Source organism: Onychomys torridus, chromosome 15, assembly GCF_903995425.1.
Source record: "Onychomys torridus chromosome 15, mOncTor1.1, whole genome shotgun sequence".
NCBI classification, from domain to species: Eukaryota; Metazoa; Chordata; class Mammalia; order Rodentia; family Cricetidae; genus Onychomys; species Onychomys torridus.
This window is the reverse complement of record NC_050457.1, coordinates 64,075,229-64,098,472: the sequence shown is the minus strand read 5'-3', so window position 1 is coordinate 64,098,472 and position 23,244 is coordinate 64,075,229. Positions and strand designations below refer to the sequence as shown.

At 45.4% G+C, this 23,244-nt stretch overlaps 1 protein-coding gene and 1 non-coding gene across 2 annotated transcripts in view; one reads left to right on the top strand and one right to left on the bottom strand.

The window, feature by feature from the left end:
- Retreg1 (reticulophagy regulator 1) overlaps window positions 1-23,244 on the bottom strand; it is a 127,467-nt gene that overhangs the window by 71,977 nt on the left and 32,246 nt on the right. The window contains 2 exon segments of the mRNA XM_036207210.1: window positions 4,973-5,003; window positions 10,719-10,825. Of these exon segments, the coding sequence (XP_036063103.1) occupies window positions 4,973-5,003; window positions 10,719-10,825 (138 nt within the window).
- On the top strand, window positions 22,084-22,190 carry LOC118596599. Its single transcript, XR_004946709.1, has one exon. It is a non-coding gene; the product is annotated as a U6 spliceosomal RNA (small nuclear RNA).

The window sequence follows — 23,244 nt, the reverse complement described above, 5'->3', positions numbered from 1 at the left end:
GAATAGGCCCCTTCTTTTGTCCAGAGAGGAAGAAAGGGGCTTTGAGTTCCCAGTGTACAATAGATAACTACAGAACTGTGCTCAACTGTTATTTTATTTTTAAGGCATAAAAGGCCTATTGGAGTTCTCATTTTGGCAGAAGACAGACTTTCAAGTTTGTGGAGCTCAGCTCCCATGATTGCCTGGTGTCATCGGCCAAAATAGGCTTCTGCAGGCATCCAGCACATGCTGAGCTCAGTGACTACATTTCCTGAAAAAGAAAATCCTTTCTTCACTTAGCCCAACCGAAGTACCTTTCACCAGAAGACATTCCTTTAAAACTCATGGACACCCTCAAAGAACACGTCTAGACAGCAAGGTGCCTGTCACACCTCCTTGTGGAGGGTCCCAGGTTACAATGCAGAGAGAACAAAGAAACTTTAAGACATGTAAAGAAAAACCAAAGCTGTGAAGTCTGAGGGTTTAACACACGAGGGTTGGAATTATTGTTCTGGGGAGAGATTACACATTCAAGCTATCAACTCTCTGCTTGAGAATATAGATCTGATATCCTGTCTAAAAGCGTATATGAGCAAGAGTCATAATTGCATTTAAAATCATTTCCTCAGACTCGTGATGTTGCTCACTTGCTAGCACAAACAAAGCCCTGGGTTCAATTCCTAGCAACACATACACACACACACCACCAACCACCACCACCAACCACCACCACCAACCAACAACAACAACAAATTTTTTTACCTATGTTCCATTTGTCAGGGGAGAAGCAATTTAGAGACAATAGTTAAACTTTATTTTTTAAGAGGAATAATGTCCTAGCCATCTGCTGTAAACACCCTGATTCATTCTAGGCCTGTGAGCTGGGTGGACACCACAACTTGGACTTAACGGTCAAAGATTCTCTCCCTGTCCCTCAAAATACACAATGAGCAGCAAGAACAGTTTTTGTGGGAATTATCTGGAAGCCTATGGAACAAAAGAGAATTTCATACCAATGCCAAATGTCAGCCCCCACGCTGCTGCTCTGAGTGTGTGAGAGAAAGAGAAGGAGTGTGAGACACGGAATGAGGAGAACCTGTGATGTGGCCACACAGGGGCAAAATCCCAGGACTCCTGCTTAGCTCTGCTGGCTAGGATGGCCTGTGCTCTGCCTCACGGTGAGTCAGGTTGGTGCATGTCCCAGCTGCAGCTGAATCCAAGGGCCACCACTGCCTCCTACAGACAGTTCCCTGCTAGAAGCTTCTACATGTCCGGAAGGTCTGTCAGAAACCCTCTAGTGCTCAGTAGGTCTCAGTTTCTACAACTTTAATACCAATGAAATAAACCTGAAATAAACAGATACTGAACAATAAAATGACTTATGAGGAAGAAAATCTTAGCCCTTTAATCTGGGTAATAATGAACAAAATATTAAAGAACTAGGTAAAACTATTAGCATGGCAAAGATTTAAGGAAAGAGACCTCTTAACATTGTCTACTGAGAAAAACTGGCTAAAACAGAAGGCAAATTCATTTTTAAAAGAAGGTGTACATAAAGAAAAAGGTAGGATGCAGGCATTATCATTTGTTAATAGAGGATTTTATTAAGTGAACAGCCATGGTTCTGCAGTAATTAAAATGTACTATGAGACGCTAGAGTTAGTCTCAACCTAACATGAGGAAGGAGTCACAAAGGTTGTTAATCCAGCCCAGCCAAGAGCCGCCTCCATGCAAATCCTGCACACAGTTTGCAAAGCCCATTGTGGAGGGAATGTGAGAAATTAGCTGTTCTCAGAGCACGCACTAGAGTCGCATTGGCACAGATGACTGCCCCGGGTACCTAGGTTGCCTTAGCAAGGCATCTGGGTGAAAGGCCCCAGTTACTGTTGATGCTGTTGGCAATCAGAGCCTGTTTTGGGCATTATGAACTGCTACCGTACAAACAATACTTGTAGAGTTCACAAACAGTCCTTAAACATCTGAAGTACTGTATGCAGGCTTATGTGTCCGTGTGCCTCACCAACTTCATGAGGGATGCTGAATACCAAACCCAAGAAAGCCCCACAGACAGGAAGCCAGGCTCACGCTGAGATCAAGCCCAAATTGAAAGCAGATACTGGAAGAGGGAAAACTAATCCTTGCTGAGTAACCTGAGTAGCTCAGCTGTTGCACCAAAGGACAGTGGGGGGACAATGACCACTCACTGCCAAGGAGGAGGGTTAGACTTATGGTTAGAGTTGGTTACAGCTAGTGTCCATGAACTTGCAATTTAAAAAAATAAAAAAAATCCTAATCCACGTTGACTCCTATGATCACAGAGTACCTCTCCTCTACCTCCAATGATCTGCCTGTCATCATGTATTTTAACCTGTGAGCTGTTTTCTTTTTTAATTTTTTTTCACTGTTAAAGACATAGGCATACCCAAGGCCAGATGCAAGAACCACTGAACATGCGTACCAAGTTAGCACCTTGGAAACACGGGCAGAAATATTAGAAATCCCCGTTACTGAAGTCCTGAATGGTATGCCTCCCTGGAAACTTTCAATAAACAAACACAGAAGTTCCAGATCAGGAGCATATGTGATACAGACCTTCCTGCTAGGACAGAGGCACCATGCAGTAAGGTACAGCAAGAGCTGCAAGTCCCAGCTGCAATCCGCTTTATAGCCAGAGTCCATCCATTCATGAGGAGGAGTCCTCGTGATGTAGGCCCTTTCCACTGGGCCCCATCACTACAGTCACACAAAACAAATACTGTTCTTTGGGGGATTAAATTTCTGGCATGCAAATTTTCTTTTAGTTTTTCATTTAATTACATTAAAATGTTTTTCATGCAAGTATACATTGAACATATTTCCTGCCACGCCCTCACCCCCTTCCTCTTTCTCCCCTTTGTTCCCCTAGACAGCCCCACGTCTACTTCCGTTTTATGCATGCATACATGATTTTGTGTAACTGCATAAAATCTAGAAACCACAAATGAAAGATGTAACAGTTGTCCTTCTGAAACAATTCTGCCCTTCTGGCTCAATTCACTTAATATGATTATTTCCAGCTGTGTCCATCTTCCTGAAAACAATGTAATGCCATTCCCTTGTATGTCTTTTATGGCTGAAAACATTTATATTGTGTATACATACCACATCTTTTAAATCCATTTCCCTGTGGTTGGTCCCATAACTTAGCCACTGTGAACTGCCATATGAATTTTGACAGACACTTTCTAAACCACAACAAAAGATACACAGACTGGTCAGCATATCAGTGCTTCTGACGGAGCTATGTATCAAAGAATGCAAGGTTTTGATTGCTTGCTTGCTTGCTTGCTTGCTTGCTTGCTTGCTTTTTAATCCTTTGAGATCAACTCACTTGGTCTAATCTTCCAGCTACCACAATCAGGAAGCAAGCCTCTGTGTTTCTGCCTAAGGTATGAAAGCATAATCCACTCACTGTGGCCCAGCATGTAGCCAAGGCCAGATCTGCCCACATCAGGCATGTGCCTGGAGTCACTGGAGTGCCTCTGGAACACGCCTTTGGGAACCCAGATCCTCTTCTCCGACTCTGTTCTTTTATCAGCAGCCTTCTGACCACCTGGCTTCCCAACAGACTCTGTCTCTAAAGGAACACTGACTTGGAGACAGTCTCAGGCCAGGTGGTCCAGGGTGCCATCAACAGGCATAAATCACGCTGATGTGACCAAAACGGCACAAACCCCTCCTCGATGCCACCTCCATTTTTTGGGCTTCCTGGAGACACCTTGTTCTCTGTCGTCCCTTAAATGTCACAGTTGACACCTGTGTGCAGCTCTGTGCTGCCTATGCTTCACCTCAACAGTCCACGTCCCCAAAACACCAAGTCCTGTTATCACGAGAAAAACCTGAGGCAAATGGCGGGAAGTGACAGGCGTCACCATGCACCTACCCAGCGCTCCTCCTGGCGGTTCAACCAACACTAACCAGGGAGATCAAAGGACTATCACAGCTGAGAGCAGCTTAAAGACAAGGACAGGAGATGCAGTAGGGCAGGTGGCTGAGCGCAGCCCTGGAACTGGACATCAGCGTCACACAGCAGCTAAGAAAACCCACACAGAGCGCGAGCTGGGAGAAAGGAGACTTCCGGCTGTGCTCCATCAGCCGCAGGGTATGCAACACAGCTGGACCAGATGCTCACAGGAAGGGAAATGAAGGCGGAGGCAATGACTCCTCATGGGAGCTTCGTGGCATCATTTATTTTGTTCCTCATTTTGGCATAAACTGGGTCCCCCCCCAACCATCCTGCTTAAGTAGCACAAATATATGTGGCCAAATCAGTTCCTTAACAAAAAACAAGTGAGTTCCCACAAACACTAAGGTCACCGGAATATTAACCCTTAAACTTCTTCATTGTTCTTATGTCTCATACCTACAGCTGGTGAAGCAAACTGCCCCCTCTCGTCACTGCCCTAACTTGGAAGCATCTACATCCCTTCAGGGCAGATGTCACTCAAGATGACGGAGCGGACATAGCCCTCGTGGTGCAGGGACCCAGTAGACTTGCGTCCTTCCTTCTTCTCTCCTCCTCTCTACAGCCTTCCGAACCAACAGCATGGCCAACCCTTCTGGAACATTCCAAGGAAGTTCTATACCTCTCTGCCACCCATTCTTCCACTGCACCAACTGCTGTTCCCACTTCAAAACTGAAGCTGAGGGAAAACATCAAAGAGAAAGTCCCCTCTCCCCTCACTGCGGTACCCTCACACCAGTGATTCACAGGTCCCCTGCCCAGCCAGGCACTGAAATGCGTTTATCCCTGAAGTGACTTCCCCATCTTGTCCTCAGCTCCAGCCTCACTGTCATTTTCTTTACTTTTCCTCACTCTTGGAAATCGTGATAGAGACTCAGGTCCCTCCCACGACAACAGGACGCCAGTGACACACACAGGCAGCTCACGTCGCCTGCCCACCCACCGCCCTGCCATCCATCCGCCACATCGTTGGGAGAAGAAAATCCCTACCTTTCACTGAGGCTTCTCCACAACTGTGCACCTGCAATAGGAAGTAAAATATGAAACTTAAGCAGGATGTCACTCCCCGGGAGCATCTGCCAGCTTAGACGCAACCCAAGCGTCTTCAAGCAGAACATTTTCCAGGCAAACCGTACATACAGTGTCCGTGTCTGTTACCATGATAGATGTAGGTGATTGTCTACAGAACACATGAGTAGGTATCATAAAGGCAGGACACTCTAGAACACTGTCCCTGCCCCCAGGTACTTTACTGCCCAGTGGGACAGAAAACATGTGTGCTTAAGAAAAAAAAAGTGCTATCAAAGAATCAGTATAAGACTTGACAAAGAGGTGTTAACATCATATGTCAGAAGGAACAGAAAATTTGACTTCTCAAGTAGGAATAGCAGAAATGGTATTGAAGGAGAAATTGGCATAGTGTATTCTTCAGATATTGCGAACTTATAGCTAATGAAATCAACAGAAAAAATTAATTGATGATGATGAAGATGGATGGATGGATGGATGGATGGATGGATGGACGGACGGACGGACAGGCTGATTGATTTGCTTTTCAAAACTCTAGGGACTATCTTTATTGGACCAAGTCTTGCCAGCACACTCCCAGCTACCAGACTTAAGGAAGTTCAATAAAGAAACAACCACGAGAAGTTTCCTGCACTTTCCACAAGCCAAAGGTCAAAGGTCTTGCCCTGTGTGTTCTTGAATATTCCTGATCAAGTGAACATCCCCTATCCAATTCTTCATAACATCTACTGCTAGGAAAAGGTTGCTTATGGTTTCCAATGCTTTGGGAAATTTGAATTATGCAATTAATCTGGTTTTCCTTTTATTGCCTTGGGTGCATGAGCATAGGGATGAATTGTTTCTCAATCATGTTAGGAGACAAGACTTCTGCTCCCCTGGTAGGTCTCTGAAAAAACTGTGTTTCCTGTACCCTCTAGGACAACTCAAACTTTCTGGAGTTGAGCAGCATGTAAAACGAAGTCAACTTAACCCAGGGTGCTGTAAGCAATACTTGGACTCAGCTGGAGTTAGATATGGATAGAAACATACTGGTCTACCCTCACCTCATGCTAGTCTAACTCTTCACTGTGTCGCTCCAACAAATCAGAGGCAACAGTACAGAAGACAGACTAGCCTGAAATGCTGGCCTTTTGTCAAGAATCTTGATTATGGATGAGGGACAAGAGGACTGGAAGACTTTGAGATTGCTACCAACACGGAGCACAGTCCCGGTGGAGAGTGTGTAGAGGGAGGAAGTTCTGACAAAGATGGGGTCAGAGTGCAGCATAAACGCCAAAGGGCTAAGAAGGGAAAGAGTAAACGAACAGCTGATTCCACAGGAGCAGAGACCTGGAGGGTGAGCAGAGTGTATGTACTGACGCCGGGCTTCTCAGGTGGTCTCTGGACAGTGCTTCCAAGGCCTAAGCTCAGACAAGTGGCTACCACACAGACTACTGAGTCCAAGCCTTAGATAAGCCAAGTCGGAATAACAGTAAAGGGGGGCTGGAGAGATGGCTCAGAGGTTAAGAGCACTGACTGCTCTTCCGGAGGTCCTGAGTTCAGTTCCCAGCACCCACATGGTGGCTCACAACCATCTGTAATGAGATCCGATGCCCTCTTCTGCATTCATAATAAATAAATAAATCTTTTTTTAAAAAGAAGAAGAAGAAGAACAGTAAAGGAAGAGTGTATGAAGGACTAGAGACCATGAGCCCAATCTCAACTAGATCTAATCGCAACTGTCGAGAGATTGCTGGGCTGTGGCATCAATAGTGTGGATTTCACAGAAGAGAAGAAAGACTCAGTGGTCACGGAACTACCCCCCAATATGGCTGTGGACAGAGACAGGGACACCTACTTTCCTCACAGGAAGTGCCTGCAGGCCTTAAAGCCTGAGGTGGAGATGGCTGACCCTAATTACCATGAAGGTAAAGGACAAGGTGGTCACAGGCAAATTTGAAGATGCCGAGGAATTTGACGTGCTATAGAAGATAGCCTTGGAGCCTGTGAGTGGGCAGTGTCGCTAGAGTGCACGAGAGTGGCAGGCCGGGGTCCACGCTTTCACGGTCTCCTATGGAGAGAGGAGTCTGCCGCAGCCCAAGGTTGCAGGGACTCATACACCCAAGGCCTGGGTACCTGCAGGTTTCACAGAGACGAACCGCATCACACGATTGCATCTCTGCTCTCTTTTCTCCATTTGTTTCACACGAAGCATCCAGGGTGTGCATCAGAGAGAACGGTGAGGAGCAGAGAGGAGATGGGGTGGGGTTTGCTTGCTTCTCTCTGGCTATAGAGCGCCTGTCTCCTGAGGTGAAACACTTCACCACCAACTATTCAGTAAATGTGCACATGGTTCATAGGGACGTGCACTTAAAATGTGGGAAGTGTAGTGAAAAAAAAAAAAAAAAAAAAGAATGGGGGGGAAGGGGCCAGCTAAGCTGATTACCAGCCGAGTTCCTATCTTTAGCCAAGAATGTGGAAAGTGGGAAGCTGAGAGCGGGAAAGAAGCAGCAGAAGGTCCCAGAAAGCTCTGCTGAACAAGGGGCTTCACTGGCTGCTGTTGTCAGCACGAACAGGGGTGTCTGAGAAAGGCTGACACTTCTAACGGGAGCTATAGCCCTACCACAGCTGCTTCCAGATCTTGCAACAAAGTCTACATGTCCCTGAGAGCGGCCTATTGCAGCCAGCGCTGTTTTGGGGTTGGAAACCCTGCCACCACCTCCAGCCAGCTATTCACGGAGCTCAATTGGGTCTTTGTAAAGGAGGCCAAAGAAGGCCCTAGGGTCTCTCCAGCCAACAACTGGGGAGTTCTGGGAAAGCAGCAGAAGGAAGTCCATCTTTTTCTTTTGCCTTTTTTTTTTCATGTATAGAAATGCTGTGTTCAGAACAACATCCTTCAATGGAACCCTGAGAGAAAGGCAGGCCTGTTGCAGAGGTGGGGGGCAAGGGCAGAGGCCAGCAAGAATGCAGCCCCCTTAGGAGCTGGTACTTACAACTAGCCGTGGCACAAAAAAGACACTCAACATAGTCTGACTGTTGAGAAGACAGAGAGTCCCAGATGTCCTGACAGTTGCCAGCTACACAGGGAGACTGCCACTGTATGACCTGCTCCCTCACTGTAGCCTTTCACCTGAACCAAACTCAAGCCTACTTCGGGTACAGTGTGAAGTGGTTCACTCATCAGGGCAGGCTGAGCATCCGTGCACGTTGCTTCATAGAGAAAAGGGGACTTCCCAGGTACCACCAGGTTAAGAATAGAGAAGATTACTCTAGGCCATCCAGGTGGGCACCAAGTACAATCACGAAGTGTTCTTTGTAGAGAACACGGAAGGGAGGTCTGGTGCAAGTTCGAGAGAAGTCTGTGTGCTCATGGAGGCAGGGAGGGTGATGATGTAGTTACAAGCCAGGAGGCAACAGCACCACCAAAAGTCAGGAAGAGACAAGACAGTGATGGGCCTTCCACTAGGGTCTCCAGGATGAATACAGACCTGCTGATGTGTTGTTTGAAAGGATGCCTTCCAGAGCTACAACAGAAGTACCACCTCTTGTTTTGAGCCACTGAGTATGTGGTGACACAGCCCCAGGAGAGCTTCTATTGTGTGGCTTCTCCACAGCTAGGAATGGACACTAACAAGCTCAAGAATTACTCTTTCTTTTTTGTCACCCTTTCTCTGTGTTTGCACTACTAAGGGACCAGACCTCAGGCTGTGCTTGTGGGTAAGCCCTGCACTACTGAGCCGGATCCCCTTTTTATTTTAAGACAGGATCTCAATCAGCAGCCCCATTGTGGCTTTGCATTTCCTCTCTAGCCCAGGCAGCCTCAAACTTCTGATCCTCCTGCCTTAGACTCCAAGTAGCTGGGTTACAGGACCGATTTCTCAGCCCCGTCTTAAGAATCAGAGAGTCCAGGCTGGTAGGCATCAACTCTACCTCCTGAATGCTTGCAAGGACAGTTTTGCCATGTAGAGGGTTTTCAAGGATATTGCTTGCAAATAAATAAGTTCTCCACTGTGTAACTACAAAATGGCTGGTTAAACTGATGACCTCGGTGGGTCCCGAGCACCAAGGCTGAAGGACTTCCGAACAGTCCCATTTTCAATCCTGGCCCAGTACGCAGAATCCAAGTTCTTCAGCTCGCCTTCCTCTCCTCATCCATCTGTTCTTCACTTGCACCTAAGTGATGGGCAAGGTGAACATACAACAGAAAAGACTAGGGTGCTCAGCTTTCCGAATGGCCAACTTGCTTTAAAGGCTGCTGAACACACCTGCAAATGGCTATGTCTTCCTGCATTCTCCTAAGGGAAGACGAGATGCAAAATGCATTGGAGAAAGCTGAGCCCCACTCTGGGGGCTATGAATCAAGGCTGGGCAGGGCCTAACCAACTCCTCCACAGAACCTGAGGTGTTAGGGACTGGCCTCGGGTAGCCTCAATGCAGTTGGGATATAACAGAAAATGTTGTTGGGGTTAAAAGTGAGGGAATTGGGTATCTCTTCTCTAAAAAGGGGGATGGGAGAGGGAGGAAAAGGGGAGAGGGAGGAAAGGGTGTGTGTGTGTTTAAGAATATAATTTAAATCTGTGGTTCTCGAAACACCTGGACTAGACTAAAATGAAACACCTGGACTAGACTTCCCAGAGAGGCTAGGCATGAAGCAGTTAGCGCCACACCTGAATGCACTGATAGAAAACAATCTTTCTGAACATTGTTTCTATGGTGGTTTGGTTTTAAAACTGGATGGATTTGAACACGAGCCAGCTTTAAAGCTGACCCATGAAATACCATGATGGTAAAAATCAACTTTCATTCCAGCGCTCAAGTTCTTGCTTGAGAGACAGTGTCTCTCGTGTAATACAAGCCCTGTGATGGGGAATCTGGGCAGTTCTTATGCACAGCAGTCCACGTGGACCCTAGCCAAAGCTGCCTCTTTGTGATTTTGATCAAATCAATCTTATTACACATAGACTCATGGGGCTCATTATGTCTAGGGCAGATTTTTGCCCATTTACAAAAATGAATTCAAACACAAGTGGAAGAAGCATGGAAAAGCTTTACTCAGGTTTTAATACAGTTGCATAGCTCCTAAAGACAACAATCAATCATTAAAAATACTTTTAAATGTAATGATTCTCAATGTAATCATTCAAAGCTTTTACATAATTAATGTTCAGTGATTTTTTTAAGCTTTGCTTTGCTTCACTGAGGTGAAAGAAAACTGTCCATAAATTTGTGTCCATAAATCTTCCAGGGGCCCAGTGTGAGCTTGTAGGGTGGAATAAATATTTAACTGCTATTCTCACAGTCGCCTACTTAAATATCACCCCGGTATGTGAAGTAGCTTAAAGCCAAGGGAGAGCCCAGCACACACGGACCTTTCACCTGCTCTGACAAGAGACGGAATCATGAAATACATTATCAGCTGGGATGTAGCTCAGTGGTATGTCATTTGCCTAACATGTACAAGGCCCTGGGTTCAAACCCCAGCACTGGAAGGTGTATATGTGTTATGTATATATACAAACCCCAGACAATATGTTGACTCATGCCTATAATCCTAGCCCTCAGCAAGCTCAAACAAGAGGACCACAAAGAGTTCCAGTCCAACCTGGTACAGAGCAAAGGCCCCATCTCAGAAACCGGAGGAAGGGAGGGAAGGACTGAGGAAGGGGAAGTAAAGAAAGCAATGTCTACAGGATACTAAAGGACAAAAGAGAAGTCCAAGTCTACTTACCTCTTGTCCTAGACAAAACCATGTCCTTGATGATTTGCATGATAACACGCCCAAGTATCATGACGGAAATGAGATGATAAACTCTCCATGGAGTCAATGCAAGGAACCTGTGACCAAGAGAAACAGACAAACCACTATTTCAGTGTGAAGACTTTTGGTTTTGTTTGTTTGTTTGTTTGTTTTTAATCTAAGTTGACTTTCACAGAAACAAGTCTAGTGTCTAATTTAGACAGAGGACTCTCTCTCTGGGGTTTTACTCAAGACGACTCTGGGTGCTGGGGCGGGGGGAGGACACACACATACACAAGGAATGGCCTGAAACTTAGTTTTGAGTGACTGAAGAGCCAGGGCTTCGGGGGGTGCTCTACACACATGGGGCAGCTGCAGGGGATGCCCGGTCTCTTCCAAATGGCATTAAAAGGGACTGGTAAGATGGCTCAGCAGGGTAAAGCCCTTGCTGCCAAGCTTGCTGATTGGAGTCCAACAAAAGAGCATCTCGCACAAGTTGCCCGTCCTCTGTCTGTGTGCTCGGGCATGTCCCACCCCCATAGAAAATAAAGGTCATTTTTAGCTGCTTTGTATAAGGACTAGAGTTTGGATCCCCAGCAGCCACGCAAAAGCCAAGCAGATGTGGTGGCTGCCAATATTCCCAGCACTCTGGCGACAGTAACAGGAATCCCTGGTATAAACTGTTAAGACAGACGAGCCAGAACTGCAAACTCTGGGTTCAGAAACAAACTCTGCCTCAATAAATATAGTAGAGAACAACTGAGTAAAACATCAACTTTGGGCCTACACACACACACACACACACACACACACACACACACCTGCACAGAAGGGAATACCCATGCACATATTCACACACACACACACACACACACACACACACACACACACACACACACACGCATGCAAAAAAAAAAAAAAAAAGTCACTAAGGATCCAATTTGTCGGCACTTCCTCTTTTAAGATCTCTACCTTCAGGTCCCTTCCCATAAAAGCACATAATACCTGCAAAACTCCATTTGGACGGGCCTATGAGGGAAAGGGCCAGCCAAGACGTCAGGAGGAGCTTTGACTCTTCCAGAAGACTAGATCACATGTTAACTGGCCAAGGTGATAACTGAAACTAATCTGGATGTACTCAGAGACCCCGAGAAAAGTCAGGGTTTTTTTTTTAACTGTTATAATATTTTACTTTGTTTTGGAATATGAATTACACATAATGAGGTAAATTTTTGGTACTGAGAGATGTTTCAAGGAAGTATATAAAGGACAGAATAAAGAAATAAAGAAAAATTTTCAAAAAGGCTAGTTTGTCTTATACTGTACTTTTTATTTTAAAAAATTTTTTATTCATTTTACATACCGACTACAGATCCCCCTTTCATCCCTACTCCCGCTCTCCCCCACCTTCTTCCCCAGCCCACCCCACATCTCCTCCTCCAAAAGGCTGTTATTTATTAAGCGGTGCTGTTTACCATTTGAGAGAAGCCACGAGGCACAACAAAACCCATTATAAGAGTTTATTAAGGGAGGGGAATAGAAAAGATGTGCACAGGCCTATGGAATGACCGTGCAGGAAGAAAGATAAAGAATAGGTGGAACCTGCTTTTATAGAGGCAGCACATATATGGACTTACTTAGCTATGCCATACATGCACATAGATTACATGATCACATTGTGCACAGATTATGTGATCACACAGCGCATGGATTACATAGGACATGTAAGAACACAGGATGACTAAGCATCTTGCCTGGCTACTGGACAGCACATGTGCGGTCATGTAGCTGGGAGAGTGGCTAGGAATTCTAACATTAAGTCCTCTCATGGGGGAAAGCAATGCCTGGTACATTCAGGTGAGGCAGGACCAGGCCCCTCCCCCTGAGAAGTCAGTTTAACAACTGTTTAATGGCAAGGTTCTATAAAGAAGCTAGGTGTGGTACATGCCTTTAATCCCAGCACTCAAGAGGCAGAGGTAGGAGGATCTCTGTGAGTTTAAGGCCAGCCTAGTCTACATAATGAGTTCCAAGACAATGAGGACTACAGAGAGAGACCCTGACTGGGGGGGGGGGGGAGGAAGAGGATACAAGTGTGCTGTGGGATGTTCTGTATGTTAAATGTGTTGCCCTGATTGGTTAATTAAAAAAACACTGATTGGCCAGTAGCCAGGCAGGAAGTATAGGTGGGAGAAGGAGAGAGGAGAATTCTGGGAAGTGGAAGGCTGAGGCAGAGAGACACTGCAGCTGCTGCCATGAGAAGATGTTAAGATACCAGTAAGCCACGAGCCTCGTGGCAACTTAGAGATGAATAGAAATGGGTTGATTTAAGATATAAGAACAATTAGCAAGAAGCCTGCCACAGCCATACAATTTATAAATAATATAAGTCTCTGTGTGTTTACTTGGTTGGGTTTGAGCAGCTGTGGGACTGGCAGGTGAGAGAGATTTGTCCTGACCATGGACCAGGCAGGACTGGAGAAAACTTCAGCTACACATGTGTACTGCTTTCTGTGAAGTTTATAACCAGGCAAACACAGACTAAGCTAACAAAACCCAACAAAAAGCACCAAAGGAGTCCTAGACTGAATAAAAAGGAGAAAGTGAGCAGAGTACCAGCATTCATCACTGCTTCCTGGCTGTGGATGCCATGTGACCAGGCCTCATGCTCCAGGCCTGCCAGGCCTTACTTGGTGATGGGACTGTGTCCCCTTAAACCATGAGTGAAAATAAATCCTTCCTTCTTTAAATTGCTTTCAACAGGTATTTTGAAGATAGAGTTCTGGCCTTTAGGCTTTAGGCTACAGAGAGAAAGCACAAGATAAAGAGCGGGAAAATAAAATGCTAAGTGATTTGGAAGGATAAGCTGGGCTAAGAAGGAAATATGTAATCAAGCTAGCTATCTTCCAGAATGCTATGCAATATATTTGGCCAATGACTCTACATAAGATTCTGGGTCAAGTTGTAAACGGAGACCTCCATCAGAAAGGGACATACAACCCATTCTGGTTCTGATGCTAAGTGCCTGTGTGACCTGAAACAGTAAAATGAGCAGGTAGATGAGGTCAGTGCTTCAAAATTAGTGTTCTACAACTGTCTTACTTAGGGTTCCTATTGCTGTGATAAAGCACCATGACTCAAAGCATGGAGAGGAAAGGGTTCATGTTGCTTACATTTGCACATCAGAGTCTGTCATCAAAAGAAGTCAGGATAGGCACTCAAGGCAAGAACCTGGGCCCAGGAGCTGATGCAGAGGCCATATAGGAACACTACTTACTGGCTTGCTCCCCGTGATTTGCTCAGCCTGCTTTCTCATTGAACCCCAGGACCACCAGCCCAGGGATGGCACCACCCACAAAAGGCTGGACCCTCCTCCATCAATTACTTATTAAGAAAATGACCAACATTCTTGCCAATAGTTGGATCTTATGAGGCATTTTCTCAATTGAGGTTCCCTCCTCTCAAGTTGACATAAAACTATCCAGCACAGGACCACAACATTATCTTTTTGCTTTTCATATTTGTTTTAACACAGGCTGCATTTTGATGTCTGTTTTCTTCCAAACCTATTTCTTTACCCTGAGTTTGTAATTAACTCTTGCGGTTGTCCACGTGCTGGATTCTTACAGATTTCTCCAAATCATCCTCGAGTGGCAGCTTTCAAGATTTTTATTAGAGATCCACCATAAGAAAATTCTTTCCTTTACAGTCTCTCACTTTTTTATTGTACGGGGTGCTATACATTTTCACATGTGTATATTCAGGACATGCTTTAGGAGGCGATGTATGTCCTGGCCTCCTGTCTTTACTTTAGATGTTCTCCATTGACCCTCTCCACCTGCGGACCTGACTCCGACGCGCTAATGAGTTGTAAGTCACATGAGTCGAGTGTCAGATTCGCATGTGGCAGTGGACTTGCCTTTGCAGACTGAGCCAGAGCCCTAGGAAAGAGTGAAAGCTCACTCCAGTTTAAAGACCTTCAGAGCCAGCCAGAGAGCCAGCCCTTCGAGCGACTTGCTGAATACAAAGAAACAAAGACTTAGCTGAAGCTCTGGAAGCCACGACTTGTTCTCCTTGTGGGAATTCCAGCTTCCAGGAATTTAAAAAAAAAAAAAAATAGGTAATGACAGAACTTTAATCCCAGACCTCCTTTGGCGAGCGCTGCCATAGTAACACCAAAAACACTCTAGAAGTCTTTTTTGTGTCCTGGGAAAAGGCCCAGCTGGCATCTCAGCGAAGGGTCTTGTTGGTCACTAAGAGCCCCTGGTCAGCTGAGAAGGCATCAGCAGCAATGTTTGGAAAAGCAAGGCCAACATGTGTGGGACTGCTTCAATGTCTCCTCGGTAGGTCAGTGTCTGTTAGCCCGAAGGATGAACTATAACTGAGAAGCAAATATTTAAGGTAAATACAGATAGAGAAAAATCTGTGCATATCTGTTGTCTTAATTATGTGTCGTGTTTAATATAACCCATCGCCCCAATGTACTTTAAAATCCATAGTTCTATAATTTAGATTTTGGATTTGAAATGAAAAATCCTGGCAACACTGATGAGTTTAGTTTATTCATTTTAAAAGCATTACCTAATATTATGGAGCGCTTATGATATAAGCTAATTTGGGTCATTTGGGGAAAAAAGTCACTTTGGTAAATTTCAAACATGTACAAAAAGAGAGGCCAGTGTTTACTAACCCAGCTTCACCAATTCCCCAGGCACAATCGCATTTCCTCCATATCCTCACCCTGGGCCCCACCCCATTATTTGAAGTAAATCCCAAATAAGTAATTTAAATCTGAAAATGCTGCAGTTTACCCTCCTAAAGACTCTTTTTGAACTGAAATACCACTGTTATGTGTAAAGCCTTGCCTTAATCCTTGTGTGTATGTATCTGTACCTATGTGTACATGCTCATGTACGTGTCTGTGCGGGTACGTATGCACATATCTGCATGTAGGGAGCAGGGCGGAGTTTGGCATCCAAGTCTACTTCAGTGGCTCTCTACTTTAGTTCTGGGGACAAGGTCTCACACAGTCATGTGAGAGTCAAGTGTTAGATTAGCATGTGTCAGCAAAATGGTCCTCACAGAGTGAGGCAGAGCACTAGGAGATCCAAAGTTCACTCAAGTTTAAACATCTTCAGAGCTAGCCAGAGAGCGAGCCACTGAAGTATCTGAATACAAAGAAACACAGACTTAACCTGAGCTCTGGAAGTTCACCGATTCATCGGATCCCTGACTTGCCATCTGGCCAAAGAGCTCCTCTTTTCTCTGCCTCCTGAGCACTGGAATTACAGGCACAAACTACGGTCCTGGCTTTTCCATGTGTGTTAGGGACCCAGACTCAGATCCTCACGCTGAAACAGAAAACACTTTCCCAACTGAGACGTCTTCTCATTGCTTTGTTTTCATACTTTAATTTGTATTTATAATTATTGTGTGTGTGGAGCATGTGTGAATACACACATGTCACAGCACACTTTTGCAGGCTAGAGGGCAACAACATGGAGTCAGTTCTCTCCTCGAGGACATGGATTGGACTCAGGTCACCAGTCTTGTGGGGTGAGCCCCTTCACCAGTTGAACCATTTTGCTGCCTGTCTCCCCCGACCCCCTGCCTTCATCTTCAGCGCCATCACATGCCTGGTCAATGTTCATATTTGCAGACGCATGGAAAGAGAAAGACAGACAGACAGACAGACGATCCAAGAATGGGAGAGGCTGAAACTGGCATCTGTGGCCATGGCCCTTCCTCACAACCAATTCTGCTGCCCCAGTTTTTAACTATGGTTGTCTCTGTGGGAGAAACAGACTCATTTTGCTCAGCCAAGTCTCCCAGGTTCTGGTGGAATACTTTAACATTTTCCTACACTGTGTGAGCAGCTGAAAAACTGGCAGTTGGCTCCAGGGCTCCACTAGGTTTGGATCTTTCTTTTTCCTGGAAAGCCTGAGGTGTGTGGTGGTGTGTTCAGGGACTCTACAGAGGTGACAACCCTTCACTCCGGCTGGGTCTCAAATGAGACAGCTGGACCTTGTGCTGAACCAAATAATTAACAATGAATCCTTACATGAAAATGGACATCAAAAACATAACCCCCATCATGGGGAATCCTGCTGCCAGGGCTAAGTCATACCCTCGGAAAAATACGGTCACTGTCATAGCACACCTAAGCTGGAAGGAGCCTTCCCTCCATCATTCACGTGATTTCACGTGGAATCGTGGACCTCTATTTCATATATCTCACCTAATATGACCAACATCCCTGTTTCATCCAACTTCCTGCAGGATGCTCACACTACTTTCTCGTGCTGCTAAGCATTTGTCCGCCAGTAGGCTAGCAGTGGGGGTTACATTGAATCCTGCCTGCTCTGCCCGACAAACATGGGAAAGCATAGAGGTAAATAACCATGTTGGACCAAAGTACCCCTCACGCTGCTGCAGGCTCAGAAAAGAGAACCCCTAACTGCGTAGGAAATACAAAGTTCCAGGGCAAAGATGGCTTTAAAACTTTGTCTTCCAAAAGAAGTCACCTTCAGCCACTTGAGAAGGAGAGGCCCGTTCCCGGTTGAAGAACGTCCAGTACATGAGAGCAGGTGGAACCTATGAGTTAGGAGATGTGCCCTAAGCCCTTTGACCCCTCCACCCTCTGGTGCAGGGTGCGTCCTCCGAAGCCAAGTTCTGGATGAATGAAATAGCTGATGTGCAATGGGCAGGGCTCTGCTCCAGCAGTTTCACAGTCGCTTACTTCATCCTTCAAACCAACCACAAGGAAGGTGCGAGCATTATCCCCATTACACAGGCGAGCAAAGAGAGGTCAGGAACTTGCCTAAGACTCCAAGACACGGTGAGGCGGCACTGAGACGTGAACACGGGCTGCCTAGCTGTGAGTCAGCCTTACCACTCTGCCAACTGCCTCTCAGACGGACGGTTTCTGCCACTGCATGTGCCCCTCGCCCCGTGAAAGGGGCTAGGAGCACGGGCAGCAGTTCATACGCTTCCTTTTGAATGAAGGACTGTACTTTTAAGAACAGTCTCTGGTTTACAAAAGAATTTAGCAGGGACACCGAGAGCGCTCATACACTCCTGCTCCCCTGATTACCACACCCTGTTGCAGACACCTTGCTTCGGATGTGGCCCACATGCTGCAGTATCTGAACCATTCTCAATACGTAATCGCCAACCAAAGTCCTCGAAGCTTCGCTCTGACATGCACATGCTTTGGTGTTTGACAAATGCATGTTGCCATGTAGCCACTATTACGGGGTACTATAGAATAATGTGGCTGCCCTGAAAATCCCCCGCGCCCCACCCTTCCCTCTCTCGAGCCCCTGAAAGCCACTTCTGCCTCCACTGTTGGCCTTTTCCAGAACATCATATACAGTAGGACTCACTCAGCTAGTAGTGCCATGTTATCACTGTGGCAACATGGATAGAGGACTCCACAGTGTGGTTTTTGTGGGCTCACACCATGCTTTTTTTTAGCCTTTGTATATAGCGCTCCATTGTATAATATACTGAAATTTAATATACTGAAATTTATCCATACATTGACTGAAGACCACCTTGGTTGCTTCCGATTGTTGGCAATTGGGACCAAAGACCCTGTTACGGAATATCTATACACTGTGTGAAGATGTGTTGCTGTGATTGGTTTAATAAAAAGCTGAATGGCCAATAGCTAGGCAGGACAGAATAGGTGGGACTTCTGGGAAGAGAATGAAACTGGGGGGTAGGGGGATCTGAGGAACTCAGGATTCACCAGCCAGACACAGAGGGAGTAGGACATGCAGAATGGAGGAGAGGTAAAGAGCCATGTGGCAGAACAGAGATTAATAGAAACAGATTAATTTAAGTTATAAGAGCTAGTTGGGAATAAGCCAAAGCTAAGGCCAAGCTTAATAAATCTCCATGTCATTATTTGGGGGCTGGTGGTCCAAAGAAAGTCCGACAAGAAAGACCTGCTGCTAGCTACCATCAACATTCGAATGCTGGATTTGGGGTGGACATAGACATTTTTCAACTCATTTCAGAACAGCCTCTTTTTTTTTTTTTTAACAGTTCTATCAGCATGCTGCCTGTGTTGAATTTATAGACAGTTAAAAACCACGGGAGTTCTATTCTTCAGATGCTCTTTGAACCTAAGTATATTAAATCTGTTCTTGTTTGACACCGACCGTCATTCACACTGACAGACCTTGATTGTGACATCAACCACATCCGTTTCCTTGTCTGCCCAGGACACCTGCATATTTTATATCTATGTATTAGCAGTCCTTACTCACACTATTGATCACAGGTGTTGATCATTACTCAGGTCCTGCCACTCCCCGACAGCAGCAGGGTGACCCACTTTTAGTGGCCTGCACTTCCTGCACCCAGCGAGCCATTGGCTTGCCACTGCACTGCTGTCCCATCACTCCATCCTAAGAGATTTTCATCAAGCCCTTGCTTCGAGGCCTACTGCATCCTGAGGTGTCTGTGAGCTACTTCACTGCCTATCATAGGGACCACAGGGAACAACTATGAAATATCCGACAATCCTCTGCAGAAAAACTCATCACCATCAGCCTCTCCAAAGGATATCGTGGGGCAAAGCCTGAGCAAAGCCCATGTGACTTCACTGATCCGCTCAGTAACACAGTCCCAGAAGCATGCTGTGACCGCCTGGCCCATGGTGTCTGGGGATTCTAGAATGCTGCAGAGCAGCTATCACAGGATGGCCTGTGGTCAAAACACAGGGTGCTCTAGAGATCCCAAGAGCAAGCAAACTATGTGCAGTGCCAAGGAAGGGTCTGTGGCCAGACGTACACCATCCTCACTCAGGACCTTTAATAATTAAGGTCCAAGGTGACGTGAAGATGAGGGCACTCTTCTGTGGTGATGTATTGTGTCCCCGTCCCCCCCATATATTGTGTACCCTAATAAAACTTACCTGGGGTCAGGTCAGAAAACAGAACAGCCATCAGATTAGACATAGAGGCCAGAAAATGGTGGCACACACACACCTTTAATCCTAGCATTCAGGAGGCAGAGATGCATCCAGATCTCTGTGAGTTCAAGGCCACACTGGAAACAGAACTTAGGCGTGGTGACATACACCTTTAATTCCAGGAAGTGATGGCAGGAAGCAGAAAGGTCTATAAGGCGTGAGGACCAGGAACTAGAGGCTTTTAAGCTTTTACACTTTTTAGCAGCAGTTCAACAGAGACACTTTTGGGTGAAGACTCAAAGGTTTTCAATCTGAGAAAACAAGATCATCTGAGGAGTTGTCAAGGTGAGGTTGGCTGTGGCTTGTTCTGTCTCTCTGGTCTTTCAGCATTCACCCCAATATCTGGCACTGAGTTTTTTTATTAATAAGACCTTTTAAGATTCTTGTGTAACACTCCTCAGGACTGACAAAGTCAGTATAGACCCTCCCAGGTTACTGTCACCCCAACCAACAAAAGGGAGCGGTCTACACTCCAGGACACCTGAGGGGCCTGGATCCTGGTAAGACAAGAAGCCTCTGCCCCATTGCTGTGCCCATATGCACCACTGATCTTAGGAAAAAGGACTGCCATTGCCTGTCTGTAGCTGTGGAGCATAGTCCCTTGTGTTCACACCTCCTTGAAGGGCAACAGCCACAATGGAACACAAGCTTCCCTCAGGGGGCTAGGCAGGACCAGGCACCAAGTTGCAGGACATAAGCCTTACCTTCACTGAATGTCCAATCAAGTCTTTTCTTCTTAAAGTAATTTTAGTTCATTTCCCAAAGGCTTTTGGCCCTTGTGTGTATATAGTTTAGCCTAGGGATCTAGAAGCAAGAACATTCAGAAAGACCCTTTCCACCAATCCCTAAAACTCCAGCAACCAGGAGCATCTTCCATATGTCAGTGAACTTCTTGCAACCAACTAACTATAGTAACTAAAAAACTACTATAACTGTCTTCATTAAAATGCATATTACGTTTACTAAAGGAATTCTTTTAGCTGATATGGGATATTACTGTTATCTGACTGGATATTCCATGTTTTGGACACAAAGGCAAATATGTATGACAATTACAATGAGCACATGTATATCTTAGGCAGACCTTACATAAGGAAAGTATACACATATAAAATAAAAATTATTCATGTGTTATAGCTCGTTGGTCTCATGGAGACATACCATGTGTTTGGTGGCTTCTGAAGTGGACAGTTCTAGAAGTCACTACATGTGTTTTCTTCCCATCAACTGTGACCTACTTCTCCACCTCAACACGATGCCAGCTTTAAGAGCAAACCACATCACCCAGGTGACTCATCTCAAGATCACCGCCCACTGGTGACTTCCAGCCATGCTTGTCTAACATCATTTCCAATTCATTTTTATAGCAAATAAATCTGTCCTCTTGCTTTATTCTAACCACCTCCCTCTTTTGAGACAGGGTTGGTGACCTTGAACTTTTGATCCTCCTGCCTCCACCTCCCCAGTATGGGGGTCATGGGTGTCCATCACCCTGCTTAGTTTATTTACTGCTGGAGAAGGAAACCGAGGTTCATGAATGCTAAACAAGCACCCTCCCAGCATCTGTATCTCCAGCCCACTTATTTATTTTTCTGCCCTCACTTCTGTTCCACTCCCAGAATCACTAACATTATTTAGAATTTAATTATGGCTTCCATGAAGCCAACTATCTCTTCCCACTTGCCATCATTGGGATAGTTCAGTCATCTGGGTCATTTAAGAAATGAGACCCACAACTTTTGCACCTAAGGCTCAGAGAACATCCCAGAAGAAGGGACATAAAGATAGTAAGAGTCAGAGCATTAGACTTGAGACTTGAAGTGAGATTGTATCTCCTAGAAATGACAGAGAAGCTACACCATGAAGTCTCACCAACATGACTGGCTAAACATGAGCTGAACAAGGACACCAGCAACATGACTACCTAAACATGTGCTGAACAAGGACAACAAGAGACATGTTGATATGTAAGGGGGAGAGCTCACAAGGCTCAAACCCAGACAAAGGACAACAGGCAAACAAGGAATTCTAAAAGTAGAAGAAATAGTCCTCCCCAGGGAAGAGCAGACCATTTAGTTATCCAGTACCAAGTGGTCAGCCCTGAAAGCATGTGTGTGTGTGTGTGTGTGTGTGTGTGTGTGTGTGTGTGTGTGTGTGTGCGTGCGCGCACGCGCGCAGATTGTATTTTTATATTTAGGAACATACATAATTATAAATCTATATATAGATAGACATTAAATGTATTTCATATAAACTAAATACTTATATAGAGGACACGTGTTTGAAAGGGAGTAAGGACAGGTACATGGGAGGGTTTGGAGGAATAGAAGGGAAAGGAAAAATGATGTGATGATAATATAATCTCAAAAAATAGGGGTGCTCGCTTCGGCAGCACATATACTAAAATTGGAACGATACAGAGAAGATTAGCATGGCCCCTGCACAAGGATGACACACAAATTCGTGAAGCATTCCATATTAAAAAAAAAAAATTCAGGAAAAAAAATGAGACCTAACCCACATGTGTGGAGACCAATAAAAATATAAGAAAAACGGGGAAAGATGCAGAGAAAGACTCAAAGAATGCAAAGATAACAGTTTCCTCCTGGTAAATAAAGTTCAGATTATTTCCACTTCAGAATGTACCACAGTTTTAAGAGGAAAAAATAATCCTATCAAAGTGTAGGCTTTAGGTAAGCAAAATTAGTCTGCACTTGATTCTCACAGGCCACAAGAGAGCTGAGGGCCTGGCTCCACAAATGCTCCACCAGGGAATGATAGCCCAGGGCCTAACCTGCTGTGCACGGATCACTCAGACCCCAGCCCAGATTGCAGCCCTTCCTTACCCCTTCATTGGTATCTAAAGCATTTCATACCCATGGGTTCTGGGTGTGACAGCAAAAGCTTGGAATAAAGTCAAAGCTGAATGACCCAGCTGGCCACAGAGTGGAGATAGGCCTCAGTCTATGTGGACAGCTTAGATGATGAAAAAGATAAACTCCAGACCAAACCCTCTGTGGAACCCCACTGACCGGCTAAGTGTAAAAACTTTTCTATGTTCTATGCCAGTTCTATGTCCCCTTGACAACAAAAACTTGCATTTTTTCCATTGTTCCATGATGGAATTTGGCCGCAATGAACAAATTTCTCATAGGGCCAAGAGAAGAATCACACACACACACACACAAAGGATGCCAGGATACTTTTTAAAACAATGAGTGGAAAGGACAGGCCTAGTTCTTCCCTGTGTAAAAACTTGACCTCCATTACCCCACTTTGAACCATGAGGTGAAGAGTATCAAGAGCTTAAGGAAAGGTCTGTGAATAGACCACCGGACTCCTTCATGGCGCTGGGGTAGAGACTGCAAAGCATCATTAGCTTTGAACCTCTTTCAAACCAGAGGTCTACAAGCAGAGCTTTGCTTCCCTTCGCTGAAGTATACATAACTACAGACTGGGCCCAGACCCAGCCTTCAATTTATCCTGGCTTTATCTACAGCTATCACTGACAGCACTAATCATAAGGAAAAGGATGGC